General features: G+C 41.1%; 1 protein-coding gene across 1 annotated transcript; it reads left to right on the plus strand.

Annotated features, from left to right (window-relative positions):
* Positions 1 to 3,876: 3,876 nt before the first annotated feature.
* OGFRL1 (opioid growth factor receptor like 1) lies at positions 3,877 to 17,581 on the plus strand. Its single transcript, XM_074153545.1, has 7 exons — positions 3,877 to 4,137; positions 6,192 to 6,278; positions 7,299 to 7,380; positions 10,554 to 10,632; positions 10,725 to 10,791; positions 10,934 to 11,079; positions 12,638 to 17,581. Exons 1-7 carry the CDS (start codon positions 3,877 to 3,879, stop codon positions 13,389 to 13,391), a joined length of 1,476 nt encoding a protein of 491 aa, XP_074009646.1. The 3' UTR covers positions 13,392 to 17,581.
* The last annotated feature ends 235 nt before the right edge of the window (positions 17,582 to 17,816 follow it).

Genomic DNA, 17,816 nt, shown 5'->3' on the forward strand with positions numbered 1-17,816 from the left:
CAACATTTCTGTTTGGCTAGGAAAACCTGTACCACCACCAAGTGATTAGGCTTCAGCCAGCCTAATTTCTGTCACTCCTTGTGTAGATTGCAAGCAATATGGTATACCTAGTCATCAACCCTTAAGAAACTCCAAAAATACATTCCAGTACTTCAGGAAACTCCACCACATCACCTCAGCAGCATGGACTACCATAAGCATGTCAAAACAGTCTTCTGCTCCCAGCACTGGCTTCCCATAGCAATACCAAGTCAATTAATTTGACTCCGCTTCTTATCAGTGGCCTGAGATACAGATCCTTTAAAAATCTGCCTAGAACTGTGATGAGATTTGGCTGACAGCTTTTCTTTTTAGGTAGAACTGAGCTTTCTATAATGAGGTGCAGTTATTTGCACAAGAGATGGAGCTTTCTTGCAGGAAGGACTTTACTTTGTGGGATTAATTGCTGTACAAACTACATATCATCAAAGCCTTCACCTGCTTTTTGATGCATGCACAAGGCAAGCTTTCAAGTCTCTGCTGTCTCTAATATAAATACAGTCAATTTGAGGGAGTATTGACAAAAGCTGTAGCAGTGGAGGAGAAGCAGAGCTGGTCTATACTGGGACCAGTTGATGTTGGTCAATGGAAGTAGCTAGTCAGCAGGCAGTCAAGACAAACAGGCTCCAGACATCAGAATTTCTTAAGTCAGTTCCTTCAAACTCTGCCAACAGCGTAGGAGAAGATATTGTGGAAGCAGGAAACAAATCTGCCTTTCCTCCAAAAAAGGCCAAAGAAGAGAAAACTCTCCAAAAATGTGAGGCATAAGCCTTTATAAAAGACTATGTTCCCTCAACGGCAGCTATAGTATCCAGCCTTGCCTTCTTATAACCTTGCTTGTCCCTTCTTGATAAGGATTTTTATTTCAGATTAAAACACTGTACACTAGCAAGAATATGGCTGAACCTGCCTGTATACTACATTCATTCCTGGATATCACATTTCAAAAAAGTTCCACTAGAGCTCTAAAACCTACAGGAAAAGGTCAAATGGATGATGAGAGGAATGCAATGACTTTCATGCTAGATAAGACATAATAGGGGTAGGACCTTGCATCTTGGAAGAAAAACAATAGGTATTGAAGTGATAGAGGTCTATAAAATTGTGAATAGCATGGAGGCAAATAGGGAACAATCATACTTTGTTTCTCATCAAAAAGAACTAAAAAGAACTAACCAGCATCAAATGAAATTATAATATTTTATATTCTAAAATATATACTAGATAACATGTATTTAAACTATTGTTTCACTACGTAACAGAGGTGTGGTGGTTTTGACCAGATTGACCAATCAGAACAACAGATGGCCCCTCCCTCCCCCCTAAAAGAAAGGAAAAGAGAGGAGAGGAAGAGATTAAAGAGGTTTATGAATTTAGAAAGAACTAAACTACTTTAATGAAAATATTAATAAATAATGAAATAATAAATAATTAAAAAAGGAAAAAGTAAAAAAAAAAAGTATACAGTATATACAAAACCATATCAAGCTCCCAGGATGATGATCACGTCACCAGCAGGCACAGGGGAAAGTCCCAGGCTGGACTCAGTGATGGACAGGAGCTGGATTCCGGATCTGGAGTCAGGATTGCTCGGATCGGGATCAAAGGCAGACGAACAGACAGGGTCCTCCTCAGATGTCGGCCACTGAAGGAAGAGAGATGACCCTTTGATTCCTCAGCTTTTATACTGAGCATGATGCAGACGGGATGGAATACCCTGTTGGTCAGTTTTGGGTCACCTGTCCTGTCTGCTCCTCCCTACAGGTGTGACCCCTCTATGCTTTTCCGCTTCCGACCCTCCAATGGGGCAAATAACAAATTTACCTGACCTTGGTTGTTATAGCAATAAGTATAAGCAAGGGCCTCTCTGCATACCATTCCTTGGTATAATCAGGTCTTACCACTATGAGAGCGAGCAGTTTCTGAACAATATGCTGTTAATTTCAGAGTTCAGTTAGTTAGAAGAGGCCCAGCTAAAAAGGAAAAATTACTGAACAGAAAATTAGTTCTGTTTTACCTCAAACCAGGACAAGAGGTCAAAAGTATATGTAACTGGTATAGGAACAGGTCCATTGATGGCTATTAAAATGAAGACTCGGATGCAACCTTTTGCACTGGGAGTTTCTAAAGCTTTGATTTTTCATAAACTGGGAAGTTATGTTGGGGTAAAGACTGTTAAGGAAATGTCCCTATTCTTAAATCCTTCAGTAGGTATCCCTAAACAACCATTTCCAACGCTGGAAGAGTGGGCAAGATTGACCAATTTGTGTATGATCATCCTGTTGTCCCAACCATTACTGTGGAACGGGGACCACCTCTGGTATTGGAATTACAATAGAGGCAGGAGGGTTGGGCTGAATGTCAGGGTGGGGGTCTTGGCTGGGACCACCAGGTTTGCTCTTGGACTGGGCCAGGTCCTGAGGAGCAGCGGGCACGATGGTGACTATGGGTTGTTGGAAAGGCTGAAGGGGCTTGGTGTCACTGTGTACAGCTCATACACTTGAAATGAACCTGAAGGAGGGTTATGCGTGAGAGCGATACGAATGCATCTAAGCATGATGCTGTGGGAACTTGAGTTAAAATGATCTTTCAGTTCATAAAGACTGGGTTGGGAAACAAGAATATATAGATTATATCTTCTCTACACTGGTGATCCTGACAGCCAGTTAAAATGTATCTGCACTTGAAGAGGATGCTAAAACCTGAAGCAGCAGCAGAAAAAAAAAGAAAAAGGGCACAAAAATGAGTGAGGGAATGGGGAAAGTAATTTTCAGTGAGAGGCTGAAGAAGCTCAACCTGCTTGGTTTACCAAGAAGCAGACCGAGATGACTTGATGATAGTGCATATCTTTAGGAGCAGTCAATATACTGGACACCACAGAAGTTCTCATACAAAGAGCTCTTTAAGGAAAAGACAGAAATCTGCGAGTGTGAACAAAACTCAGTTTAGAAAAAAAGAACACATTTTTAATCATGAGGGTGCAGCCACTGGAACAATGTGCTAAACATTCAGCTCATCAGGTTTTCATTCCAGGCAGTGTTTCAAAAGGCATACCCTATTCAAATACAATACACTGACACTGCCAAATCCATCCTTGAGTATCATGTCAGTTTTATCCCCAAACTCTCAGGGGTTTTACGAGCAGCTGAAACTGGCTGGGTACCACACTATTGCCCCGACTGTTCCTGTCTCCTCTGGCACCTGTATATTCCTGGAAGTCCACCTCACTGCAACCCTTCCCATGTCTAGTGGACAACCCGTGCCCGCAGTCTGCTGCCAACACGACTGCTTCTGTCGCCAAATGAGCATCTCCTTCACAGGCCACTGCTCTGCGGCAGCTGCCACCCCTGCTCTTCTCAACAAACATCCGCACCCACTTGCTTTTCTCCTAACCCTTTAGGGGACACCGAGGTGGAATCTCCTCGGGTTGCACCTCCTCGGACGGGACATTTCCGACAACTTCCTGTCGAGAGAGCGGGTTTCTCCCCGGCCGCCCCAGCCCCTCGGCACCATCCCCCGGCCGACTGGTGTCCGGGTCGGCGGCTGGCGCTGGGACCCCGCGCATGTCCCTGCCGCAGGGCTGGGCGCGCTGGTCGCAACGGGCGCGGTGGGGCGTGCGCGTCTCCTGTGGAAATCGGGGTGCCTCCAGCTCCGCCTCTACGCGTGTCCGTGGGCTGGGGCCAGGCGAGGGAGCAGCCCCAGCCGCCGCCGCCCCGCCCCGCCATGCCGCAGCCGTAGGCAGCCCGCGGCCGCTCCCAGCCGTCGGCCTCCGCAGCCTCCTGGCGGCGGCAGCGGCGGCGGGCCCGGTCCTGGCCCTCCCCTACCCTGCCCTGCCTGATGGGCAGCCTGCTAAGCGGGGTCAGCTTCAAGGAGCCCACCACGGTGGAGGACTGCGACTCCACCTGGGAGACCGACTCGGAGCCCGAGGCGGCGGCGGAGCCCGGCGGGGAACCGCGGCGGCAGGAGGGGGTGTGCGCCGCGGCGGGAGGCGGGGAAGAGCCGGCCCAGTCGCTCGCCACAGACTGCCGGCCCCAGGAGCCCCCGCCGCCGCTGGAGAAAGGGGAGCGGGCAGAGGCGGACGCCAACATCGTCGAGCAGGTACCTCCAGCACCGGCCGCGATCCCGCCTCGCCTCGCCCTGCCCGGCGGGCCCGGAGGCCGTACCACCGGCAGGCCGGTGGAGGCCGGGCGTGGGGCGGCGCTTTGCGCCGGTGTCTCTGCTCTGCGGAGCTGGGCCGAACCGGGCCGGGCTCGCCTGCTGCTGCCCCGCTGCGCTGCCCGGAGCCCAGCCGAGCCCCCCGCGCCGGGGCAGCCCCGCTGCCTGCCGCCCTCCCCGCTCTGCGGGCCGCAGCAGGGGCCCGGGCGGCTGCCGGCGGCTTCAGGGACCGTGGCGGGGAGACCTTCCCGTGGCATAAGGAGTGGGCTGTGATTAGCCAGCTCTGTCGCTGAAGTAGAAGCGAGCCGGTTTCTCTCTCCGCCCGCCCCCTCCCCCCCTCCCCCCTCCATTACTGTAACCTACTCCCGGTAGGAAATCGAGGCCTTGGAGTCGTTGTCAGTCCCGCTGCTGCTGTTTCTTAAGGAGGTTCTGCTTTAACTTAAACCTGGTCTTGAACTTGGCCTCTTAATTAAGTGTGTTAAAAAAAATCAAAGTGTTAGATCACGCGTGGCAAGGGATTTGTGACTCCTTGGCGGGTCCGAGGTAAGGAATTTTCAGAGCAAGTTTCTGTCTTTTAAGAACCTTTGAAATTGCCGACCCTGAAGTAAGAAAGGGTTGCTTTGCCAGGAATTTTGCTGGAGTTAGAGTTGAATGCAGGGTGGACTGGCTAGTTCTTTTTTTTTTTTTTTTAGCCTCTTAGATTTATTACGTTTACACTTGTTTCAAAAACTGTGCAAAATTAAGCATAAGCATTTCTCCCTTTTCTGCAGTGGTGATACTAATGCCTGATAGCCGAGTGTCAAGGGGTGTTGCTTGTTCAAGTAATCATGTTTTGACTATAGGTACGGTCAAAGCTGGTCTTGCAAAAGGAACCACAGAATCATAGAATGGTTAGATTTGGAAGGGACAGATGAAAACAGATACTTGTGTGTCATTAATATGCCACTGGTAAGCAAGAGACTGGGCAATAATAAAGGCTAATGTCCAGTGTGGTCACAGGGAACTTCCTTTTTAGGCTTGATTTTAACCTATTACATGTGTATTGCAAGGAGTGGAATGAATTATTTTTTTTTCCCGTTTGGCCTTTGGTTTAGTGTAGAGACTTATTTTATGAGATTGGAGAATACAAAAGTCTTTGCTGCAGTTATAAAGAAATTGCAAAGAAAATAAAGTTGTTGGTAGCAAGTTGAAGTCTCTGTACACTAAAGCTTCATTTTCTGTTTGTTTTTTTGTTTTGGTTTTTTTTTTTTTGTTTTTTTTTATAAGTGCATGCAGCTTTTTCAAGTATTCTCTAAAGTCAGTAGGATTATTTCCATTGACTTTGATGGGCTCTGCTTGTCTCAGGTCACAGCTCCCAAACAGCTAGGGGCCAGTACAAATTCTTGTACACATATATTTTCTCTAAGCAGGCCTTTGTTTTGGGGTTTAGTGGTTCTTCTTACTAGGCTTTAAATTTAAGTTCTGAGAAAAAAATAACATAAAATGGTTCAAGGTATCAGAACTGCAGTTTAGCTTGTTCATGGCTGCTCGTTTTCTTCCCCAGGATGCAATGACAGCAATTAAGTCAATTTACACATGACAAATAGTCATAGTATGCAAATAGTATGATTTCCTGATCAAAATGAGTAGTGTCTCTGCATTTTCATGTTTGATTACTCCTTTCATCTTGTGCTAGCACTTGCTAAGTTACTTTGAAGTCTTGCATTTGGAAATGATGATCAGCCTGTTGATTTAAATAAAATTTAATCTCCTTAGAAGGACACTTCATAGTCTTGCTTTTGTATTTTATTTTATTTTTTAATTTAGGTTTAAATTGTGTGGTGTTAAGTATTCAGCAGGGAGATTTTCAGTGTTTGACCAAACAGTAGGCAAATACATACACTTCCGTACATTTACATTCTTGAAATCCATAATGAAAAATAATTATTTTAATATTGCACAAATTCATTATTTAGTGTGTTTGTATATGGTTATTATCTACTTTCTAACTGTTCCAGAGTGGTGATGGAACTGAGCTGACAGCCAAGCCAAAGAGAAGCTTCTATGCAGCAAGAGATTTATACAAGTACCGACACCAGTATCCAGTAAGAATATTTTATGGTTTGAAATTGCCTTTTTAGTAGAAGATAGCACACAACCCAAACTTTTCTAAGCCTTTATGGTCCCTAATAAACATGAGAAGTGAGAAGAATCAAAAAGCTGATGCAGAGGCCCAACACATGCCAGTGGGACAAGACTGAAACTAGTGCAACATCTTTTCATCCCACGTGTACATGCAAACACATTAGGTGTTGTCATGGTTTACCCCCAGCCAGCAACTAGGACCATGCAGCTGCTCGCTCACTCCCCCTTTCCCCCTGCCAAGAAGCGGAAGAAGAGAAGGGCAAAGGAAAAAAAACCTGCAAACTTGTGGGTTGAGGTAAAGACAGTTTAATGGAACAATAATGGAAAAGGAAAATAACACCAATAATAATAATGGTAAAAGAATATACAAGATGCATGTCACTCTCACTGCCCGGTGAATTGGTTGCCCAACTCGACCTGAGCAGTGATTGCGGATCCCCGCTCCGCAGCCCACCCCCATTTATATATGGGCATGATGTCTACGGGGCGGAATATTCCATTTTTCTGTCTAGGCTCCTTCTCAGTTTCTGTGGGAAGCTGAAAAAACTCCTTGAATAGTATAAACACTGAAACACAGCAATCACTAGAAAGAAAATTAACTCTCTCCCAGCTGAAACCAGGACAGCTGGGAACAGCAGTAGGAGCCCAGAAGAAGGCTTGTGCCTTGAACATCAAAGATGGTAGAGGAGAGTTTGGACTTACTGTTATTTGCATCTTGGAAGTTCCTTGACACCAGAGTCAAGGTGCTGTTTTGCTTGCTGCTCTAACTTCTGCCTCAGTAGGAAAAGGTAACAGCCAGAAGGAACTTGCAGATCCTTAAACTGAATCATTAAGTGCATGAGTAATTCTAAGTGATTTCCAGTTTTCGTGAAACTGTGAAATTTTTTTGTCCTTCATTTATTCAGAGAGCACAGTATCACTTTCTGGATATTCTTGATAGGTGTTTGTAGGCTGATAATGTCCTATTTGCTTTCTTTCAGCAGAACTTTAAAGATCTTCGATATCAAAATGACTTGTGTAATCTCCGCTTTTACAAAAATAAAATCCCTTTTAAACCTGATGGTGAGTAATCTGTGGCAATAATAGTGATAACAAAAGAATGTTTACTAGTAATAGTAACAAAGTGAAACTGTAGTGATAATTGTGGTGCTGGCAAATTAAAAGTGTTTAGTTATATACTGTATGACTTGAACCTCCCATGTTGGAGTAATGTTGATAACATGGAAGCAGGTTTTGCTTAAACCAGAGTTCGCTTTCTGCCTAGGGAGGTAATGCTTTTCTCATGCATTTTCAGCATGGTGTAATACAGGGTGTTGTTTGTACCACTGTTTTACAGTAGTGGCTCTGCCTCTTATTAAAGAAAGATAAAGTTGCTCCACTATGCTGCACAAACTCTTGCTGCTTAAATAGGAGCGGCAAGGATATGGGTGTTATCCCTAGCATTGTGTAAGGGAAAAAGAATGTGTTGTAACTACCTCATGTGTGATTATTATACTAATGATAATAAAATAATTTCTCAAAGTGCCTAATGGTTCTAGTAGAGGAGCAGGAACCTCGTATGAAAGGTTCTGCACAAACACAGGACGAGCTGAAAGAGGACAAACCCTGCTCTAGAGAGTTTGCAAGCAAAGTATGGGAGACAAGAGGGTTGCAGACAGATGGTGAAGCAAGAGGCAATAAACTAGTCTTAGAATGGTAGACGGGAGTCTCGGCACACGAGAGCTTAGCCGCAAAAAATTTTGCGGGCCAAAAATAAGCTTTTTAGAGTTTTAAAAGAATGATGAGGAGGTTACTTTGAAGGTATTTGCAGAAAGATCCTCTCAGCATGAAAGCAGCTTGGGAGGAAATACCGAAGTGCACATGGGAGTACAGAAGAAGTGAGAAGTGGAGGCTGCCATTGAGGCAGGATCAGTCTCATAGCAACAAATGGTTTCTGATAAGGTAGGAAGGGACAGGTCACAAAAGGCTTTGGAAGTGAAGGTGTATAGCTTTTGTCTGATGTTACAGAAAAGGGCTTCACAATGGAAGAATGCAAAGAAAAGAAAAAAAAAGAGGCAATATAAAAAAGCTGCAGTCTAGAAACATGATCTTACCAGCAGCATTCAGGGTAGATATAAGCATGACAAGAGGGCACTTCTCAAGGTCAGAAAATAAGATGTTGAGATGCAAAACGTCAAAGTTCTGATGGGAAGCTGGATGGGAAGACATGTTATATAGAAGGATGTAAAGATGCACATATAGGAAGTTTGAAGATGAGCTGTTTATAGGCAAGATAGTGATAATATCCTTAGCAAGTGAGAAGACAAGTCAGGTTCTGTGAAAGAAAGATAAGACCTTTGTTTTAATCATCTTGAACTTTATCTCAATATCCACAGGCAGATGCTGAAGACTGTGTTCTTAGCTTGACTGGAAGAAGAGTTATATCTGTGAATTACTGGTACAGAGGTAGCAAATTTAGGAGACATTACACAGAACAGATACAGAAAGAAAGCGAAGGGCACTGAGATCCATGTGAACCTGAGGACCACCTGAACCTAAAACAGAGCCAGAAAAGGTTGGGGGGAGGGAGGGAAGGATCCTTTAAAGTGTAAAATGAAGAAGCAATTTAAGAGGATTGATCACAAGAAGAGATAGTCATGAAAGCCAGAGGAGGGCTTCCCCCCTAAAATTTGTAAAAAATAAAATTTCTCTTAATATTTTAGGAGAAAACCACAGTTGCTAGTGTCAAAGGTAGCTGATAGGCCATGGAGGCGGAAGCGTTGATATGGCTATGAGCTCTAGTTATGTAGAAGTTTTTATTGAGAGTAGGAAAGAGCAGTACCACCTTGACCGAAGTCTGGGGATCTCTGAGAGTATTCAGAGGGAGTCAAAGCTACCATGTTAGGTAACTACTGAGGAATGTTACTAAAATAAGACATTTCTAGTGCAATACTAGTTCTGTAATTTCATAACCTACAGATTTAGCTTGTGGTTCTGAGTCGGAGGTGGCCTGATTATCAAGTTTTCCAATACTTGAAATTTAGGTTGGATACAGTGTGGTGATGGCGGGAGGTCCTCCTTGCAAGGTCCTTTTCCAGCCTTGCCTGCACTGGAAACCCCATGCTCTTAGCAGTTCCTTTGACTGGCCGCTTTTTCCATTTCTTGAAGAAAAGTACCAAATGAGTTCTCTTTTGTCATTGACACCCAAGCGGAAATTTTCACTGGAGGGACAAAGAGAGATCTTTCTCTCCTATCATAGGAGACTATCTGTGTGCGGCTTTGGGCTTATTAGGCCATTCCTGTGCTATTTGACTTTGGGAGAGGTGGTGCGGCAGTGGTAAAACTTGTTGGTTTCAGAGTAGAAACAGACTAACATTGAGCGTTCATTCATGGAAAGAGATGGTTCAGGTTTTGGAACAATTAACATCCTTTTATGTACTTTGTGTATTTGTGCAGTGCCTGGAAAAGTGCCCTGGCCCATCACTAAATATCATGAGCATGGTCTCAGTGTGAAGAATGATTAATTTCCTTTTACATGTACTTTGTCCCCTTTTTTCTATTGCTGTGTCTTTCCAAGAGGAAATGACTGAACTCCACAACTGTTTTGAGATCACTAAAAGCTGAAATTCTTATTTTTGAGCGTGACCTGAGAACCCAAGGTCAAACTCATAACAATGGCAGCAAGACTTGGTCACAGCTAATTGTAAAAGATTTTCCAATTGTAATGTTATTTGTATCTGGAGAGATTCCTGGAATGGGAGATTTCTTAAAGAGTTGAGGCTTTCTTCTACTAAGATTATATATGTGTACATGTATATATTTTATTTTTTTTATATATGTATGTATGTGCAGCATTTTGTCATCTTAAAGCTAGGACAGGTGACTCACCATGCAATATTTTATGTGAGTGGTTTGCTAATTACCAGTCAGTGTGATAAAGGGATTTAGGAGAACTTCTGGGGAAGTATGTTTTACAGAGGTTATTGTCTCGTACCCTCTGCCAGTAACTAACTCAGTATAAGCCAGTTGGTTTTGTTTATATTGAAATTCAATAAATCTCTTATTAAGTTTTAGTAACTATATTAATTTTAAATTAAAAGAAATTTATTTATGGCTGTAATAGACCTTATTTCACATAGTATGTGCAAGAGAATTAGAGCATGTATGCTGTCATTATGTTAACATGGCTTGTACTTTATGTAGGTGAATGCTGGTTTTGATGGCTACCTAACAGTTTTCAAATTATTTTTATGCAGGGGTTTATATTGAAGAAGTCCTAAATAAATGGAAAGGAGACTATGAAAAACTGGAACATAACCACACTTACATACAGTGGTTGGTCACTTACTACCTATTTCTGTTTCAAAACATTATTTTGACTAAGTGTTCATATACTGTGAGCCATAATGCCCTTTTTCTTTTAACAGGCTTTTCCCACTGAGGGAACAAGGCCTGAACTTCTATGCTAAGGAATTAACAACATATGAAATTGAGGTAATACAAATTGAGCTCAATACAAACCATCACATTAATTTTGATACATACCTGCTTTTTGTTATGTAGAGTTGTTTTATACAATGCAGAAATACTTGCTTTAGTGCCACTTAGAATTTTGGACATATTCTTTGTTTATTAGGAATTCAAGAAAACAAAAGAAGCAATTAGAAGGTTCCTTCTGGCTTACAAAATGATGTTGGAGTTTTTTGGAATAAAACTAATTGATAAAACTGGAAATGTAGCACGAGCTGCTAACTGGCAAGAAAGATTTCAACATTTGAATGAGTAAGTAATGACATGCACTCTACTCTCTGGAGTTGCCATAGAATCTCTTTAGCCTTTTGTTTTCTAGAGAAAGGGAAGATATATTTTCCAAAGATTGCCAGGAAAAAGAAAAAAAGAAATATGCAATGCCTGGTCTGTGTCTGTATGTGTATGTTCTTCCTTCCCCTTTTTTTTGATTCTGCTTCTCACCCATTACCAGTCTAACTGACATCATTGAATTCCCTGAAAATAAAACTTCAGATGGTGCTGAAGATCTCAGTTCCAAATGAGTTTGTTTGTCATTCTACTGAGGACATTTTCACCTGATCCCAAAGCCCTGCTTCTCAGTTGGAAAGAAAGTTGCTTATCTTTGTATACACATTTTTTCTTGAGAAAAATCAATTTCTCCACACCTGTATGGAAGCTAAACAAGAAGATTTCACTCCCTCCTCAAAACATGAAATATTATGCATTTAATACTTTTTCATTGCAAAGTGGAGAGATGTAGGCATGCATTAAGTCAAACTTGAGCCCAGCTTTCTGCAAATAGCATGTGTCGCTTTTTCATTGGCATTGTGTAGAGCATAAGTTTGCACTGAATTTTGTCCCATGCGGATTAATTGTGTCAAAATCACTTTTCAAATGTTGCGATCGCTTTTGTAATACCTCTGACCTTAGAGCTGAAGATTGTTTTCTTGCAGTGTTTTGTTCTCCCATCCAAATGAAAGTTTGTAGGTACAATTGCTGATGGATAATTACGGGTGAATAATGGGAATAATTTGTTATTAACTTTACTTAAATATTATATGAGCCAATATGGGTGTGGACTCAGACTCAGGCAACAGATAAAACACGGTTTCAGGAAGCCAAGATGTTACTCACTGATCGTTTTTACACTGTAATTCCTATATTCTCACCAGTGAGGAGCTACACAGTTTTAAGTTGGGAATTGAGACTCTTTTTACGTAATTTTAGCCTTCTAAAATTTAGGCATTTAAGTTTTACTGTTTACTTAGGTATACTTTATGAGGGAAAGAGCTCTTCACAAGCACTTCCAGAAGATAGTTAATTCTGTTTATCTTAGACACTTCTTACGACAGTGGTACTTGCTTTCCAGAGGTGCCTGTTTTTCTTCCAGCACCAACTGTATTAGAAGTGCAGGTAGCTAGTCTAGACTGGAGACCCAGCTTTTTAATAGGTAAAGTGCAATGAATCCTCTTCTGTAGCTGTATTACTGCAATACACTACAAAACCCCCATATTTTATAAAGTGACTGGGTTTTCTCCTCAGAAAGAATACATACAACAGAAGAAATGAAAATCAGTACATACTTTGCTTTTATGTTTTTTTTCAGCCTGTTGCCTCAGTGTATTTTACAGACACTAATTTTCACTCACAACATCCTAGCAAAGGGGGTGCTAACAAGCTTCAGCAGCTGTGAGAAATTAAAGTACAGGAAGCCTGAAGTACAAACTAGGAGTGATAAAAAAGAATGAGGAGTTGCAGTTCCAGTTCTGTATCTGTAAGGTGGTGGGTTTTTTCTGATTCAATGGAATTTTTTCACCCTTTTCTTCCAAAGGTCTCAACACAACTACTTGAGAATCACTCGAATTCTGAAAAGTCTTGGTGAGCTTGGATATGAGAGTTTCAAATCTCCCCTAGTAAAATTTATTCTCCATGAAGCTCTTGTGGAAGATACCATTCCCAACATTAAGCAAAGTGCTCTAGAATATTTTGTGTATACTATTAGAGACCGAAGAGAAAGGAGGAAACTCCTGAGATTTGCCCAGCAACATTATATGCCCTCAGAGCATTTTATCTGGGGACCCCCGCGAAAACAGAAGTCAGAGGGAAGCAAAACAAATAAAAAGCCAGCATCTCCAATTTCTATTCACAATAGTTATATTTCTAAGCATAAGAAACCAAAAGAGCCTAAGAATACATTGGCAAGCGGAAGCTCAGCTGGTAAAACAACTGAAGAAAGAAAGGTAGAACTCACAAAAAATGGGGAAGAAAATGACCAGGATGAACAAGAAATGAACTGTGATACTGTTAGGCAGAACAGTGAAAAGAATGGTGATACTGATACCAGTCAACTTTCAAAATCAGAACAAGTTTACAATACTTCAGACAGAAAGGATGCTTCTCATTCCAAAAAGGATGATGAAAATCTGAACAATGTCTGTGGAAATCACTCAGGCACTATAGAGAAGGATTTATGTGACACTGAGAATTCTTCAAATAACACGTCAGCAGATCTACAAGATAACCTTGAGAAGGATACGCTTTCAGGGGGGACCACCACAAAAACCAAGGATGAGCTCAAATCATGAGTCTGAGGTTAATCATTAAGTTTCATATTGATAAAGCAAATTATTCATTGCTCCTTCATTTTGGGTGAAATTTCCATCTAGTGTAATACAAAACGTTCATGAGGCTGTGCTTGTTGCTAATGCATCAGCTGAGGCTTCTGTTAGGTTAATTAATTTTATTATTCTCAACTTCAGTTTATCAGCAGTCAACCAGGTGTGGCTCTTTAAAAGAATCGTGTATATTCAAAGTTAAGAAATTAATTATCTTTTCCAGATAGATTGCATAAAAAGCTTATCTATTTTTTTTTGCCATTAAATTCATCCAGTATTTTTTTCTTAAAAAATGAAGCGTAAAAGACTTGGAACGTCAGAATTTTTACGTTTCTTTTAATATGCTTTGAGTGTTGATTTCCTTTTATGAAATGACTAGAAATTGTTTTTGAGAGCACAGGTTTTTCCCTAGTGGATATTTATTTTTAAGAACTATGTTCATATTTAACGGCAGTATTTGCACAGCTTCTTTTACCTTAGATTAGCATCGTTGTTGGAGATACTTGGTAACAGATATCAAAATGTCCTATGCAGCTGGATATCATTGTACAGTAAATAAAAGTTCAACTTACAATGAAACTGTATCCAGAACTTTTGGGTACAAGGGAAGTTGCACTTTAGACTTTTAGTCCCTGTAAAGTTCTCTCTTCTTTTGACTTAGTTGTTACTACTATTAATTTGCAGGGAGGGATCTCTGGTCACTCAGATTTGGTCTTAGTGTGAAAGGTCTGTATTGATCAGCTGTAATACAACAAATCCCTCAGCTGGGTTCAGCACCCAGAAAGCCTCTGGACAGCTGAAAAGCAGTGTCTTTACCACAAAGCACTGCTTAATCATCAAAGCCATCAGAGAAAATGTCAGAAGGCATGTCCAGCTGGATCTTACCTGAACTTGAGTGTTTTTTGGCCAGTTATGGGTAAGGTCTGCACAATGCTGAATACCCTGTTGCTGGTCTGGAAGAGGAAGGCAGTCCTGATGCTTCCTTCCAGCTGTCTGTTTCCTTCCTTTGCTGTCTTTCACAGCTTAATGTTATTTTGATAATTGGCTGAAACCTGAGCAGGCCAGTCTACTGGCCTGGCTGGAGCCCAGCAGGTAGAAATTTCCCAAATAAGATCTTTCCCAACTTTCTTCACTGAGGGACTGTCTGCTTTCCCTGAGTAGCCTCTTCTGCCTTCGTGCCATTCAGTCAAACAAGATAGTACCCAGCAAGTTAATTGTGTAGAATACGAATTAAAAAAATAATGCAGGTAGAACCCACACTTTCTACAGTCCTAAAACAATCTAAAACTTCTGTATGTATTTTCTGTTTTAAAGTGTATATATTAACCATTGCCTTTAACATATTTTCTATGAAACATTATGAGGCAAGTGGCTGACTATAGTTTGAGTGTCAGAGTGCTACAGGACTTCACTGGAGTCTTATAACTCAAAATGAGAAAGTCTTCAGAGGTTGCAGAGCATAGACAAAATGTCTTGTATTTTTCTGTTTCACTAATTCCCATCATGGCAGCGCATCATCCATTGCTTTCCCCAGGTAGCTCTGTTTTTGGGATCAAATAAATAGAGTGACAGAGCTTGGTACCCATGGAAAAAGATTAGGCTCTTTCTATCCTAAAGAGGCAGGGAAAAAGGAAGGTGTATCCTTCCTTCTTCTCTGTTGACTTGAAAGGAAAGGAACGCATATATGTGTGTCTTTTTTAAGGCTAACCCAGATTGTTCAAGAAGGCATTAAGTCTGTCTGAGCGGAAATGCCCTAGAGAATTCCTCCCGCAGCCACCATTTCTTTAAAACTGGAAGGATGCTAAGAAGCCTTTCACAATGCCCTGGACTTGAACTAGGATCCCCTTGTTCATGTTTGCCTCTGACCTTCAGAGCAGAAGGGGACAGGAAAGTTGGTCCGTGTAGGTAAGGACTCTGACCCTACGTGTATGCACAGGGAGGACAACTTTGTGTGCTGACCATGACTTTTGAAATCTTGAGTGCCTAACCATGCCAACTTAATAGTGCTGTTTTTACACAGTTATTTCTTGAATGGCGTAGGGAAAATTTATGCCCTGTGTATGAGGAACATATATATTTCCTATAAGGAATATATATATAACATATATATTTCCTGTAAGGTAGGAAATTATACAGAGCCTTCAATTTATGGACTTGAGTATGAAGGTTAAACACTTTAAAAAAAATGCATAGTGTTCAAGTGAAATAAGGGATGCTGGCAGTGTTATTATATTTATACTGTAATTTGATTGAACATCAGTGACCTCAGGAGATCTTTCATCTTTGGTCTATTGAACAAAAACAAAAGAGAATCTTTTAGACCAGAAAGTTCTCTGGATGTCTGAAAGATTTCTCTGCAGTATGGTGTTCTATTATTGTGGTACAGGTTTCACTTATACATGCCTTCTGGTTCTCCACTCATAATTAAGTACTTAATGTACGTTTAGTGTGGCAGGGCTGTCTGCATTAAGGGCCCAGTGTATCTGAAAATACAGTTGAGAACTTTGTGTCTCATATCCTTATTCACTCTGCAACTTTTTTTTTTATTTTTTTTTTAAATCCGCAACTTAGTGTATTTCTAGCAGTTTTCATAGAAGTGAGAAGAGTAGTGGCATACTAATTGCCTACAAAGAACTATGGGGATTAGGCAAGTGAGGTTTTTTGTGTCAGGTGGGCTCCTGCACTCTGTAATCTTTGTTGTATAGCTTTATCAACAGAACTACTCCCATGGGACACTTCAGCTTTAACTAACAAATTCTACTTTATGTAAATTGTGATGGTTTATCATTCTTTTCAGGAGGAGTTGTTTCTCCTGATCTTGCAAGTGCTTAAAAGAAGGATTCATCACAGGACAATCATACAGTGTAGCATCCCATTGAGATTTGTGAGGATCAAGTGGGTGTACTGTATGCATTTCATTACAGAATCATGGCCTTAGCAACCAAAAGCACCCCGTGCTTAAAGTGTCTAAGTATTTGTTTCCAGATTTACAGTACAATACATGCTGAAATGATTGTATTCTCGTAAATGCCAGTACTTAGTTATTTAACCATTATTTCAGAAACTGAGGATGTGCAAAGAAAATCAGGACACTTGCTCAATGTTAAACTTGGTTTTGTCTTGCTATACGCTTAAGTGTACAGGGATTTCTGTGTACTTACTACGATAATGTATTTTCGCCCAGTGTTTTACTAGAATCTGAGCTATTCATTTATTAACCGAACAGAACTTCCCACACAGGGGTTCTTTTCTAATAAGTACATCTGAATAGCCTCTGGCACTGTGAAGTGGGAATAGTGTGTATATGCACGCACCTGTGAACTTGACTTCAAGTATCCTATGGTGAGAGGATTCACAACTTGACAAAATGTTGCTGAGTACGCACATACACGTGAAAGCAATCATACAAATCAAGCAGAAATGCAGCACTTAAAGATTAGTTGCAGCTCTGTACCCTACTGTTGAGGACATAACTGTTCCTTGGTACCTGATACTCGTTGGCAAAGAAACTGAAACTTGGGTCCGTGAGGTGTGCACCACAGACCATCCAGATAAGAAGAGCAGTTACGCGTGTGCACATATCTAGGAGCAGAATTGAGTTCTTGTTGTACATATTGCTCATATTTAAAGGCGTGATCCTTAAGGATGCTAAAAATATTTGCAATAAGCCTTTGGTAGCTGTTCCCTGGCTTGGTCAGCTCCTCAGTTTCCTGTTCTAAGATTGCAGCAGTCTGGTGTATTTTGTATTTGTATAATCATAGTTAATTTTTCATGTAACCTAGTGTAAGCCTCTGTAAATTATTTGAGGATAATTCTAATAATCTGCAGTCGCATATACCTATACTATAACCAGAAAGTGTAAGCTTTGTATAATTTTGATGGATGCTCCAATAAGGCAAGGGAGATTTACTAAATTTAAATGGAAGACAGCTCTTGGTCTTTTTTAAAATAAAATTTATGCATATCTGTTTAATTGAATTATTTCCTCACAGTTCTGATGGTCCTAATCACTAATTATAGTATATGTTTAAGTGAAAATGTAACTCTTGTTACACCATACTTCTACAGGTAACATATCATATTGAATTTCCTTGACAAAAGCTGTATTTATGAGTAAGATGCAAGTATGTGAAGTAAATTTTGCCATTAATAAAAGTGTGAAAATATCAAGCTAAAGATGTACATTGTCCTAAGAACTACCAGTGTGGATCAGAACCAGAGATGTTTCTAGCCTTGTATCCTGCCTCCAGCAGTGGCCACCCATGGATAGTATGAAACAAAGGACAGATAAAGTGACCCCTTTTTTCTCCAGAATTTTTTCCATTTTTGAACTCATGGTTTCTTTCAGCCTCCACACTCCCTTGTGGCTGTGAGTTCCATGTGTTAAATATGTTT

Source organism: Numenius arquata, chromosome 9 (genome assembly GCF_964106895.1).
Source record: "Numenius arquata chromosome 9, bNumArq3.hap1.1, whole genome shotgun sequence".
Lineage (NCBI taxonomy): Eukaryota > Metazoa > Chordata > Aves > Charadriiformes > Scolopacidae > Numenius > Numenius arquata.

Excerpts from the sequence above, each read along its gene's own strand:
- OGFRL1 (XM_074153545.1), top strand. The coding sequence starts at position 3,877 with ATGGGCAGCCTGCTAAGCGGGGTCAGCTTCAAGGAGCCCACCACGGTG. Across the intron at positions 6,279-7,298 it reads AGTACCGACACCAGTATCCA|CAGAACTTTAAAGATCTTCG; the intron begins GTAAGAATATTT and ends GCTTTCTTTCAG. Across the intron at positions 10,633-10,724 it reads AACCACACTTACATACAGTG|GCTTTTCCCACTGAGGGAAC; the intron begins GTTGGTCACTTA and ends TTCTTTTAACAG.